The sequence below is a fragment of the Andrena cerasifolii genome, chromosome 1 (assembly GCF_050908995.1).
Source record: "Andrena cerasifolii isolate SP2316 chromosome 1, iyAndCera1_principal, whole genome shotgun sequence".
Taxonomy (NCBI): Eukaryota; Metazoa; Arthropoda; class Insecta; order Hymenoptera; family Andrenidae; genus Andrena; species Andrena cerasifolii.
The window spans coordinates 5887518-5900041 of NC_135118.1; the positions used below are offsets into that span (position 1 = coordinate 5887518).

The 12524-nt window shown below is 40.7% G+C and overlaps 3 protein-coding genes across 7 annotated transcripts in view; 2 read left to right on the forward strand and 1 right to left on the reverse strand.

Annotated features, from left to right (window-relative positions):
- Positions 1–30: 30 nt before the first annotated feature.
- Snx16 (sorting nexin 16) lies at positions 31–2591 on the reverse strand. 2 transcript variants are annotated; one of them, XM_076809240.1, is made up of 6 exons: positions 2195–2591; positions 1585–1860; positions 1192–1500; positions 971–1098; positions 831–896; positions 31–663 (listed from the first exon to the last, which is right to left on the reverse strand). In XM_076809240.1, exons 2-5 carry the CDS (start codon positions 1843–1845, stop codon positions 857–859), a joined length of 738 nt encoding a protein of 245 aa, XP_076665355.1. In that variant the 5' UTR covers positions 1846–1860; positions 2195–2591; the 3' UTR covers positions 31–663; positions 831–856. The 2 variants fall into 2 exon arrangements, with proteins under 2 accessions (XP_076665355.1, XP_076665365.1); XM_076809250.1 differs by having other exon boundaries at positions 1585–1879.
- A 554-nt stretch (positions 2592–3145) lies between these two features.
- Cog6 (conserved oligomeric Golgi complex subunit 6) lies at positions 3146–6023 on the forward strand. The gene is made up of 8 exons (XM_076809025.1): positions 3146–3450; positions 3560–3834; positions 3922–4066; positions 4141–4352; positions 4432–4655; positions 4718–5271; positions 5342–5503; positions 5574–6023. Exons 1-8 carry the CDS (start codon positions 3373–3375, stop codon positions 5805–5807), a joined length of 1884 nt encoding a protein of 627 aa, XP_076665140.1. The 5' UTR covers positions 3146–3372; the 3' UTR covers positions 5808–6023.
- Positions 6024–6212: 189 nt separating this feature from the next.
- Positions 6213–12524, forward strand: part of Pkn (serine/threonine-protein kinase N) — a 61562-nt gene continuing 55250 nt past the window's right edge. For 2 of the 4 annotated variants that reach the window (XM_076808911.1, XM_076808934.1), the window contains exon 1: positions 9235–9569. In XM_076808911.1, coding sequence (XP_076665026.1) covers positions 9456–9569 — 114 coding nt within the window. In that variant the 5' untranslated portion in view covers positions 9235–9455. Of the gene's footprint in view, positions 6555–9232; positions 9570–12524 lie in introns of those variants that run through there. The other 2 variants (XM_076808926.1, XM_076808918.1) reach the window with 2 other exon arrangements.

Sequence of the window (12524 nt, forward strand, 5' to 3'; positions counted from 1 at the left end):
TAACAGCTTTAACAAATATCTTTAACCCTTTAACGCCTTTTTATTTATTCGTTTTACCGAAGAACGAACTGATTTATTTAAGTAATAATCCACAATAAATTTTTGAAGAGAATGTTTGATTTTCTCAACCGAAAGCATTGAAATCTACTTTGCCCCGATGGAAAGAAATCGATCGAGAAATTTTAAGGTCCGAATAGTATATCCCTATTGGTCGGCGCGACAACGTCGACGAATTCAAAGCAAACGGGACACGGGTGGCGGGAGCCAATGCGAGCGAAGAACCCCTCTAGCCCCTGTGACATTTCAACCGACTTCTTTCCATCGAGCCACAGTACATTAGCATTGGGAAAACTACGAATGGTTGCGAAGAAAAGTTAAATATAAACAGGAGATAAAATGTTTCACCGGTGCAACACTGGGAGTTAAAGGGTTAATGTAACAATCCATCACGTTGTAATAACATCAACAAATCCTAAATAGCAAAACTGATGTTACCTAATTACATCAGGCTCTGCGCAGTATGGTTTGCTAATACCAACCCATGAGATTCGATGGAACTCCTGTCATAGAAAGACGCGGCTACCGCTCCGTCCGCGTATTGGGGCGCGTCGCCATCGTTGAGGGGTTAATTAAGTATGTTCCAGCAACCGGATCATCCTACAACTTTTATACATGATAGTTAGATAATAGAGTATTATTCTTTATATTTTTGGTGGTTGTCATTCAAAGGGTTGTTTGCAAAAAACCACTTAATTTGAAACTTCACAGAATGGTGTTTCAGGTGAGGAGCATTGTTTAGCAGACAATAACAACAAAATTTGTATACTTACCTTGCTAGACTCTTTATATGGAAGTATTATTCAGGGGCACCATATATCTGGTGGGCCGCTCTTACACTGAAACATTAATTTAATGTCTTGCATACTAAGATACGTAAAGAGCATTGTACGTTATGATAGCATTTAATTACTTCTTTTTATGAACTAGCGTTGACCAGAGTTGATTACATTCCGCTGTTTTAGCTTCAAGTTCAGCCTCTCGTTCTTTTAATTGTTGTCGTAAATGATATATAGTATCTTTTAGTGCTTCGAAAATGGCCTGCAGGGAAACGAGACACGATATACCATTTGATGATATATCATTTATTAAGATAGTTTAATAAGAGAGATTAAAATATGCAATGCAACTTACTCTAGATTCTTCCGCAGTGTCAGATATGGCAGGTGGTTCGTCTAAGCAAAAGAATTCTCTGACGCACGCGGTACCAATGAGAATAGGATTACTTAATATGCCATTAACGAATGCTTGAAGGCCGCGTATCCTTTCCTCCAAAAAGCTTGGAGCAAAGTTATCTCCGAACCATTTCTTTCTTGGCAAAGTTAGATGTGAAATTGGAATTTTCTGTCTCCTTAACTGTGACAGTAAACGAACAAAATCTGTGTACCTTCGAAATACAAACCAACAATCCCCATTCTTTAATTCCACTTTTAACTTGTATACCTGAAAAAGAAATGATGTATACGGCGCAATATAACGGAGAGTTGTTACACGAGCAGTATATAACAAATTTGTCGTTCCACTAACTGTAAATCTAGCTCTCTCTTCCATAACTTCATATCCGACAATAGGTATTTGTAAGTCATCATTGGTCAACGGTGGATCTGAGTTCGCATTATCGTTACCATTATAATTGAATCGTTGTACTGTAAACGAATTCGAGTGTCCAGATCCATCGGAGTCGGGGCTATCTAGTACTCTCACTGCGCCTGATTGAGAACCCCTCGCTTTACTAATTGCAAGCGCAACATCACTAATATCTCCCACACCAGACTCAGACGTGGACATTGTACCATCAACAAACTAAACAAAATCATGCATACTTAAAAGAAAAAAAAGATTGATATTAAATTATTGCAAATGCACACGAAAACGCAATGTCCTTTGTGGACAATGTAAAATATGTAACTACGTATCAACTTGATTCATGTAATAAGTTATTGCAGTAATTTATAAAATCACACAGGTTCGTGTACCTCAAAAAGAAATTAAATATTCAAAATACCATTAGCAAGACATAAATGAGTACGAAGATACGACAGGCGAAGCTACAAACTCAAATCTGAAGATTTCAACTTATTGTTAAACATTTAACACTATATCACGCACTACTTGTTAACTCAAACAAAACACTAACCTTAATCCGATTAAAGAAGTACTATGTACTCTGTGAACTGTCGTACTCTGCTCCACAACTATTTGCTACTGGGCATACTGAGATTACTGAGACTGCATAAAATATAAAACCATTATTTGCAGACGCTTTCTGTAACTACAATCAGGACTGCCAGCCCGTGCAGGGGCGGTTTGAAGATTTGGCGCCCCCAGGCTAACAGGCGTCTGCCGCCCTTTCCGCGAAGTATCGTCAAATATTTAAATTTAAAAGAGTTGAGACAATTTTAGGATTAATTCAATATAACAACTCACATATGAGTTATTGCTAATTCGCTATATGAAAAAGAAGTGAATTGTTTTTAAAGATGTTTCAAGCCTCTGTGTTTAAACCTTTCCCAATTTCTTTCGCTCAAAATTTGTCCTCTAAAATTTGTCACTCCCAAAAATTTGTCGATCCCCAAAATTTGCCGCTTCCCACAATTTGACGCTCCCCAAAACTTGTCCAACCCCCAAACCTTCCGCTCTCCCAAATTCGCCGCTTCTCAAAATTTGTCGATCCACAAAAAGTGCCTCCTCTCAAATTTTGCCGCCCTAGGTTGCCGTGTACTTACGAGGGAAGATCCCGAACCCGGAAATTAAAAAAAATCTGAAACTTTGTGAATATGTAGGGAATTTCCTCGTGATTACAACGCAATTTTTGTTTGCTGCCCAAATTCACTGTAAGGGGGTGTAATTGACCGCTGAAAATCCGGTTATTTACCGATTTTGTGTTATAACTCGTAAAATGTTTTTTTCACCAAATGATAGAACTAATTAGAAGAAGTAACTTTTGTCTTGAAACTTTTTTTCTATCTCTTACAGTTCCCGAGTTATAACACAAAATCGAAAAATAGCTGAATTTTCAGGGATTAATTTCACCTCCTTGTTAGCCTGTACGCAAATCCGCTCCTGAGGCCGTGCCTCACATGGGATAAACTGTCAATTGCTGTCAATGTGTTAAACCTAGCTGTCACAAAAATTTACTACATTTTGTATAACTGTTCACAGAATGTACATAGCGGCAACAACACACGCGATTGGATAAGCGTCTGCCATACCTCCATGCATGCAGCCGTGCGTGTAGCATGCTACGTGGTAGTGCAGAGTAATTAGGTTATAAAACCGAATGAATTTGACTACAAAAAACAGAACGTATTTGAAATGAGTGAGAAAAATACTAACACCGCTTTGGTTCGGAGAGTTAATAAATTGCTCGAGTCAAGAGTAGAGCATGACAAGGTATCGCTGTAATTAAACTATCTGTATTAAATTGCGTATCAACATTACAGGCTAAGAAACTGGAAGAAAGCACGAAGAAACATTATTACACAAAGTATATCTGTTTCAGGATACACTTGAAGCTCTAAAAGAATTGTCCACTTTCTTTACGGACAACACATTAAATGCTCGAAGAAATTTACGCAGTAAAATTGAAAGAAGGAGCCTCGCGATAAACGAAGAATTCCTGTCCGCCTTCAGGGAAGTAAAGAATTCTTTGGACGATGTGTATTCAGATGTTTTAGCTATGAACACCGCTGTGCAACGTATGACAAATCGTTTACAGAGCACGAAGACACAAACATTACAACTTATTAATCAAACAACGAAGCTGCAAAGCAAAAGGTAGTTAGATAACGAACCTAACTTACGCGGAGCGAATTACTTTTCCCACGGAGAAGCAAAATTAATGAATTGTGTTAACGTTTCCAGTCAAACTTTATCTATGCAACAAGAAGTTGCCAATGCATTTATTAAGAATTTTCAGTTGACTTCGTCCGAATTATCTACCTTACATGGATCTAGCAGGGAGTCGCCTATAACGGAAGAATTTTTCTCTGTAGTTAGTCATGTTCAGGTATAGGAGTAAAAGCAAAACAGATATTTCTATTTTTTTTCAGAAGGGTTTGTTATAAATCATTTGAATTACAGGAGATCCACAGCAGTTGTAGAATATTAATGCAGTCGGGGTATCAAACGTTGGCTTTAGATATCATGCAAAGAATGACGCTGTTACAAGAAGCAGCTCTTGAAAGATTGTATAGGTGGACCCAAAATCAGTGTAAACATATTGAAAACGAACGTTTGGCGCCACTACTGGTTAAAGCGATGAATAAATTACAAGATAGACCAGTTTTATTTAAGTATGTATTTGAGCTTCAAGAGGCACAGCATAATTTATTTCCGAAGCACCTTATATTTACATGCTATTCGATTATTTAGATACATTTTAGACGAATACTGTGCATCTAGAAGGACCGCTTTGGTGGGTTCATTTATAGATGCTTTAACATTAGGAGAGGGATATGGCGGAACACCCAATCCTATGGAGATGCATGCCAGTGATCCTAAGAGATACATCGGTGACATGCTCGCTTGGCTTCACCAAGCTATTCCTGTTGAAAAAGAAAACATACTAACTTTAGTAAAAGGCTGTGATAAGACAGGTAGGAACCAAATAACTCTATTCTTCTGTTTTTCTCGATTTACTTGACGATTCGTATTTCAGATGTATCGGATCAAATTAGACAGTCTTTAAGTAACATCACAGAGGGACTCTGTCACCCTTTGAAATCCAGAATAGAGCACGTAGTTTCTATGGACGCACCAGCAACAGTATTGTATTCTGTTACAACTCTTCTCAGATTTTATCGTGCGATTATTCAGCAAGCGATACCTGACAGTACTTTGGACTCAACGTTGGCAGACTTATTAATACTGAGCGAGAAGAGTTTCCTCAGCAGACTTCAGAAGGAGACACGCATTGCGCTTGGCGAGCGTGCGGAACCTCCGGGAACCGATTTAATACCCGCTCCATCTGTTTCAAGATTACTATCGCTTCTTAACGAAGTACTTTCCGTAGCAAGCATCGCAGAGGATAGAGAGAAAGACATGTTACAGATAGTATCGTGCATCATCGATCCACTTTTGCAAGAAGTTAACGAAACTGCGTCGAGGTTACCTACGGTAGATATGGCTGTCTATCTTTTAAACTGTATGCACCAAATACAATCTACATTAGCGCTGTATGAATACATGGACCAAAGGCTAGAAAGGTTACAGGTAACCGATTTCTTTTAGCACATAGACTTCATATATATGTAGGCACGTATCAAGACCTTTCGATTTTCAGGCCCAATCTGACGCACAAATCGATACCCTTACATCCGAACAGGCTAGTTCGTTAGTGGCGCATTTGAATCTCGGCTCTATTTACACAATTCTACAGGGACACGAACAGGGACCTTTATCCTCTGTACCCGGTATGGATCCTCTGAGCGTAAAAGAATTTACGGTAAGTAGCTTCGTTCGATAGTAAATAACGACTATTCCAGGCATTCTTCTCACTTTCCAATATTTTCCAGACGAAACTGGAGGCTTTTCTGGTGATGCCAGATGTGCTACTACTACCGCAAATAAGCTTATTACAAAGTAACAATCATCGTTTAGTAACACAGAGACGCTCCTTCGAGGTGATCGGAGCTATTTACAAACAATTATACGAAGCTTGCCACAATCCGAAAAATCTGTATCAAAATCCAAACAGTCTGTTTTCAAGAACTCCCGAGGATCTCCTGCGAATATTAATCTCCGAATGAATAGATTTCCGAATATCGCAAAACGAATTTAAATATGTAAATACAGAATTGTAAAATATCTTTGAATAAATCAGAAGTGTATTATCATTTAATTGTTTATACGAAGCGGTGTTCCGTGACTTCGCGTAACCTCGGATGATTTCGCATTGAGGATACAATAAGCAATGCTTACAGGTAGATTAATCCGACAAGGTTAATAAATATTCCTCGATTGCATTTTCTGTTGTTTTCGCGAGGTGTAAGTGTAAACTACTGCAAGCATTCTCCCCCGCTCTCCTCGACGCATCAGAATCGACCAATGAACGGTCTCCATTCTACCAGAGCGTCGCGCAAGCGGTGTCGTGAACTCAGCTTTAGTGGCGACGGTGGGGGCGCGGTGCGCGCGCCATCGGGCTACGATTGGCTCGGCGCTTTCCGTCAGTCTTCAGTCTGGTGCGGTGGAATGCACTCGCGCGTCTACGTTTGGTTCGCGAGCCGCGCGTCTTTCATTCATCACATCTCTGCGGTGGTAGCTCCGTGTCGCTTCCTATTCCCAGCTCGTCTTGGAAACGTCCTCGCAGACGAGACTGGACGTGCGTAGCGATACATGAAATGCGGACAGTCCCATCCAGGCCCCCGTTGCAACGTACATCGCGCGTGTTGTAAACACAATGGACAACGTCGTTCCATGCACAAAGGACGGATAGAAAGCAGTGAGTGAGTGAGTGGAGTATAGTGTCCAAGATGGCGGAATCAAGCTATTATCAGGTGAGCCGCAGGTCCATCCACGCTCTCTTTACGAACTGGTGCGCGCGTTGGTCGCCGCCCGACCGATCATTCCAGCCGCCATTAATAAAACATTGCTCTCGCCTGAGATTCAACCGCCCCTTGGTTCCCTTTATCCCGCGAATCTTCCTCTTGCGACGCGCTCGCGCTTGCCCCTTCTGTCTCTCTCTCTCCTCTCCGAGCTCGAAGGAAGTGTTTTCCAACGACACGATGATGATCGGTTGTGATTCCTCCGCGGATCATACGGGACCATCAACGCCTCGAGTACGCTGCGCGTTAAACCAGCCGTGACGGCCCGTGCACACCTGATATCCGTTTAATTCGCCCAACGCACCGGGCAGAGAGCTTTCCAAATAGGCCCCCGGTGGCACCTGTTTCTGTCGGCAAGTGGTATTTCCTGACATCACGGGGAACGGGCGCGCACCGCTCGTAGCGCGTTTGACAAAGCGTAGCCGAGCAACCGTCGAGGGATCGTTCTGACAGGAGCGTGATCGTACGGGGGCAGCTCCATTGCGGCGCGTACAGTGCCTGTGGCTTCGCGATGAAATCGTTCCACTGATCGATCTCACCCGGCTCGTCTCTTGAACCCTCGTATTGGACGCAAGCCCGTTTTGACTGAAAACTCGAGAATAGACTGCTCCAAATGGGACCATTTTTCGAGCAAAGTGTAACGTTTCGTCCGTGCGTTTTTTTTAACGGGTCTCGGGCATGTTTGCCACCACAAGCCGCCGAATATCTTCCGCTCGGTGCTATTCGGTTTTCGTAGCACGTTAATGCAGCCATGATCGCCGCTGCACGCGCCGATTGTCCAACTTCACCGTGATCCACGGCACTTTCGCAATTCGCTAACAGATGCCTTGCGCCGTGCGTAACCCAAAAATAAAATGGTACCACGTTAGCCCGCGGCCAGCACCCGCGCGCCACGCCATTAATCCCCGCGTTCTATTTTCTTAAGCGATTAATCATAACGGCATAGGCGGCTATGATTAGAATTTTTCAGGGGTATCGTTCACCTGCGATATTACTGCAGAGCACTCAACTGTCGAATGCGTTCTTGGTACTGCCGGACGTAGCAGATCTTTCTATAACGTCGCGTTTAGATTCGTATGTATTTTTACGCTGGTATTCGCAGGCTTGAGTAATTGAATTCTCCCGGGGTTTAAGAACTTCTCGCGACACGATGGTAACTCGATATTCGTCGGCGGGAGAAGCGACGCTTTCGCGCGTAGGGATTTTTATGCCTCCTTGTTATTTAGTAACGCTCGCGACGATTGTTGACCTCTCGGGATTATTATGCACGGCACACATATTACGGAATGCATGGAAATAGCGCATGCGTCAGTGTGTCAAACACACGTATGACGCGCGTGTATTCGCTCGGGGGTTTGTTGCTTCTTTAAAATCGCTCCACCCACTTCTACGCGGCTCTTTGCTCTGGAACGTCTTGCGACTACATGAAAACTACTAGGGTAAACGCACCAATAAATGAACAGCTTAAGGCTAATGAATGAACACTATTATAAAATTATGTTTGCAGCGCGATTGACTCCACGTGCTGCAAAAATTGTTTGGATCTGAAGCAAGAAATTACAAGAAGTCTCTAATTAATTAGTTGCTTCTTTCAATAACTTATTTTACTCATTTTAATGAAAAATGTCCATTCACTGGTACGTGTTCATTTACTGGTACATCCACCCTATCTCGGCGAACTTTCAGCTCCGGGATTTGCAAGCTACTTGCAGAAAGCGCACGGAGCTTTGGAAACTGTGTTGATTGGATGAAATGTTGGACGATGATTATCCCGCAACTTCTTGGTTCTCGTCAGCTTGCCAAGGAAAATAGTGGTAGCTATGTTTGTCTGCAGATATTTTGCGGAACTATTCAGAACCGAGGAGTATTCTGCTTAGAAGCAATATTCAATTATTTTCAGTTGTATTTGTAATTTCACACTGTCCCGAATTCGTATTCTTAGGGGTTTTCTAGAGTTCTCTTTGAACGCAGACTGTGATTCATGTCGAAACTGTTTCTCAGTAACTTCGACGCGATTATTCTTGACGCGATGGTAAATTCAGGAGCGGATTCGCTGAAGCATAAGAGCAAAGATTTTGAGTCATATCGCTGCTGTAACGCACAGCCGGTATGAGATTATGAAATCAGTATACAGCGGCGATTGAAATGATATTTATTGCGCTTAAATTGCATTAGATACCGTTGCTCGGTAAGAAGTTTACCCAGACGGAAGGAATCCGATGTACATTGGACTCAATTGAAAGTAAACCTTAAGTCTTCCCACCTGAGGGAAGTTGCCGTAATACCCGGGCTATTGAGAATCGCTGTTATCGTCGTCGTTTCTGATAAGAGATAAAGCATCGGCAAAAGTCCTTTCAGTCGTGTGTGAATGCTCGAATCCGTTCGACGCGATCGCGTAGAGGTATCGTCGTTTCATGGAAACTCAGCTGGTCCCGATTACCGTGGCTCGGCGCGTTCGGTAAAGTGCACTTCGGAGTAATTCGTCGCCACGATAAAAGTGCTCGTGAAATCGCCACTTTTCCGCAACAGGTGGTTGAGGAGTGTAAGCTAGATTCCGATCGAGCTTCCTGCGGACGATGAAAATGCACGTTCCTCCATAAACGCGTCCGTTTACTTCGATTCGACGATTCCAAGGGGCGACCCAGCGTTCGCGAAACTCTCAATTGTTGCCCTCAAATGAGCGTTGGATTATCGACCGGACGTTAATTATGCGCGATCTGAACGAAAGTGACCGCGACGTCGAAAGGAGGTTACGTTCCTTGCGCTGGAACTGCAAGCTCGCGTTTTGGTAAACCCGCGGATAAAGGATTTCCAACGCGTGTTATTTATAACGTCGGATAGAAAAGTTGCGCAATGTCATTTATTCCTGTACGGGGGAAGGGAAAGAAGTCGAATATGTGTCGACATTTGCGGGCTACGAAAGCTTGCGCACCCAAGTATTTTTGGACCTGCATTGCGCCGTGCACGGTATGTTTCTCGGATTGAAAGCTTTTTTAACGTCTCGCGACGATATGGCTACCGTTGTAACCCGATCTTTGTATCGGGCGCAGCGGGTCGAAGTGTACAGTGCCACGCGGGAGATTCAAAATTTCATTGATAAGATCCAAAATTTCTCGAGCACTATATATATCATATATTTATAAAATTTATTTATATATATAGTGCACAAGAAATTTTATTGATATGAATAAAGTTTCAATAAAATTTCTATATATATAGAAATTTCGATCTTATCAATAAAATTTCTTGTGCACTATATATATATAGAAATTTTATATATTATATATATATATATTTTATATTATATATATATATATTTTATATTATATATATATTTTTTTATATATATATATATTATATTTTTTATATATATATATATATATATATAAATATAATTTATATAGGCCTACATAACCTTGCCTATATATATATAAAAAAATTATATATATATAGATTCAAAATTTTATTGATAAGATCGAAACTTCTCGTGCACTATATATATATATATATATATATATATATATATAAATTTTATTGATATATATATATATATTAATTTTAGTTATATATATATAAATTTTATATATATATAATATATAAAATTTATATATATATAGTGCACGAGAAATTTCGATCTTATCAATCAAATTTATATATATATATAGTGCACGAGAAGTTTCGATCTTATCAATAAAATTTTGAATCTATATATATATATATAATTTTTTTTATATATATAGGCAAGGTTAGGTAGGCCTATACTAACAGGCTATTACGTAAATCTTCACAATTATCTGTTTATGGCACATACTCTGGATATAGTGCAGAGTATTAACGATTGATAATAATAATAATAATATTTTTTTCGTCCCGAGCCGATACTCGAGCGAGACGATAGCCTCGCGATAGAAGTACAATTTCACTTTCGAGTTCAGTGTAAATGCGCGTCGACGAGCGAAGAAACGGGCGAGAGAAAGTCAATCGGACGAACGATAATTATTTCTACGTTGCAATTTCAATTTCTGAGTTTCTCGGCCGTAGATCTTATTAGCGAGTCGTTGAATGATACTGGGAGTAATGGTGTACACATGTATCCAAGATAGCGGCGCTGCTGAAGACTAGTTTATCCGGGTCAATTAGCAGCCGAACAATTTAAATATCGATCGAACGGCGGTATTAATAGCCCGATGGAAAGTATTCGGCGCTGTGGATACTCGCGAATGCTGGGATCAATATTTTCTCCCGCGGCCACGGTTTTACAACCGTGGCTGGACGAGCCAGACGCTGGTGTGCGTGTGCACATCCGCGCCACGCGCCAGACAATTTCCGGCCGGGGCATATTCCGCGATGTTTCCCTCTCAAATTTGCACGCCATCATTCTTCTTTGATATTCTCGGAAAAATCTAAATGTCAATGCCAATTCTGCGCTGCGCGGAAATAGACCCGCACGTAGGACGAGCCGCGGCCGCGGATCGAGAGCTATCGCTGCCGGATACGTTTAATCGAGCATATTGAAACAGAAGATTATTCCGACAGATTATTTACTCGAAAATAACCGTGCATCTGCTGAAAGGGGTTGTATATCGCCGGTTTAATATGTGCCGCGGAAAGCGTGCGCTAAGGAAAAAGATAGGTGATTTCGGCGGATCAATATGCCAGTAAAAAGAAAGTTAGGCGCGCGGTATTGTTATGGTCTATTTCTTCTCCGCGGTTTTTGTTTCTGTTTCTTTTGAACAGAAGCAGGTGTATGTATGTTCTTTTCAAGCGCAGCTGGCGCAACTTTGAACGCATCTTATATTCCAATTATCTAATGAAAGTGTCTCGCATAAATCGAACGCACATTCCCGATAATTAAACCATATTTCGTAGGGGACGGTTTAATGAGCAACGCACGGTGATGGGCTAAAAATCGTAGAACGACTTTGAAGGTGATTTTAAAGAAATCTGTGGACTTTACTGAAAATGTAACATAAGGTTCTTATATGGATAAGTAAGAATTTTTTCCAGATTTTTGTTAATAAAAAATAGCGGCACGTAGTTCCCACTGAGGGATTCCGCTGTGGAATTTTTCACGTCCACGCTGTTGGAACTAGAACAAAAAAACCGAAGGTTTTGTCATCTGTATACTAATTACTAGAGAAGTACCCAAGATTTCGAGAACATATTGATTTTTGAAGGAATGGCGGACATTTGAAAACAGTTCTTCTTTTTGCTAGACAATTTCTTATGGAAATGTGATTTACAAACAGGGTGTTCAATGTTTTGCAAGAATCATGGGTACTTCCTAGTATTTAGTGTGTAGATGACAAAACTTGTTGTCTTTTTGTTGCAGCTACAACGGTGCAAACGCAAGAAATTCCACCACGAAATAATTCAAATTGAAAATACGCATCGACTGTGCGGCCTTTGTGCCGCTATTTTTCGTTAAAAAAGCCCGAGAAAAACAAATTGGTTTCCTTTTATACATATAAGAACCTTAGTTACATTTTCAATGAAGTTCATAAATCTCTTTCACCCTCGGTTGTCACAGCTACTTTTTTCGAACGTCGTTGTCACACACAGGGTTAATTTGACCCTGCTAATTTTCAATCAGTTGTTATTTAAAAACTATTCGTTAAATTAAGTCTGAAAAATTCTGCGATAAAGTTCGAGCATCGTAGAATATATGCCCATCGTTGAAAGTTGACATTTAAAGTGTCATCGTACAAAAAAAAAAAAAATTGAAGCAATCCCAGATAGACTTTAAAGTGAATTCACGAGATCGTCCTGAGATGCCGAAATGAATTTATCGAAAATTTGAAGCAATGTACGGTAAATTCTGTTTGAATAAATATATAACTTCAAATTTACCCAAATTTTACATCGCGTCATGAGTTAAATTCTTGATCACGCAGTGAACCAATACATTTACTACATGTTTGA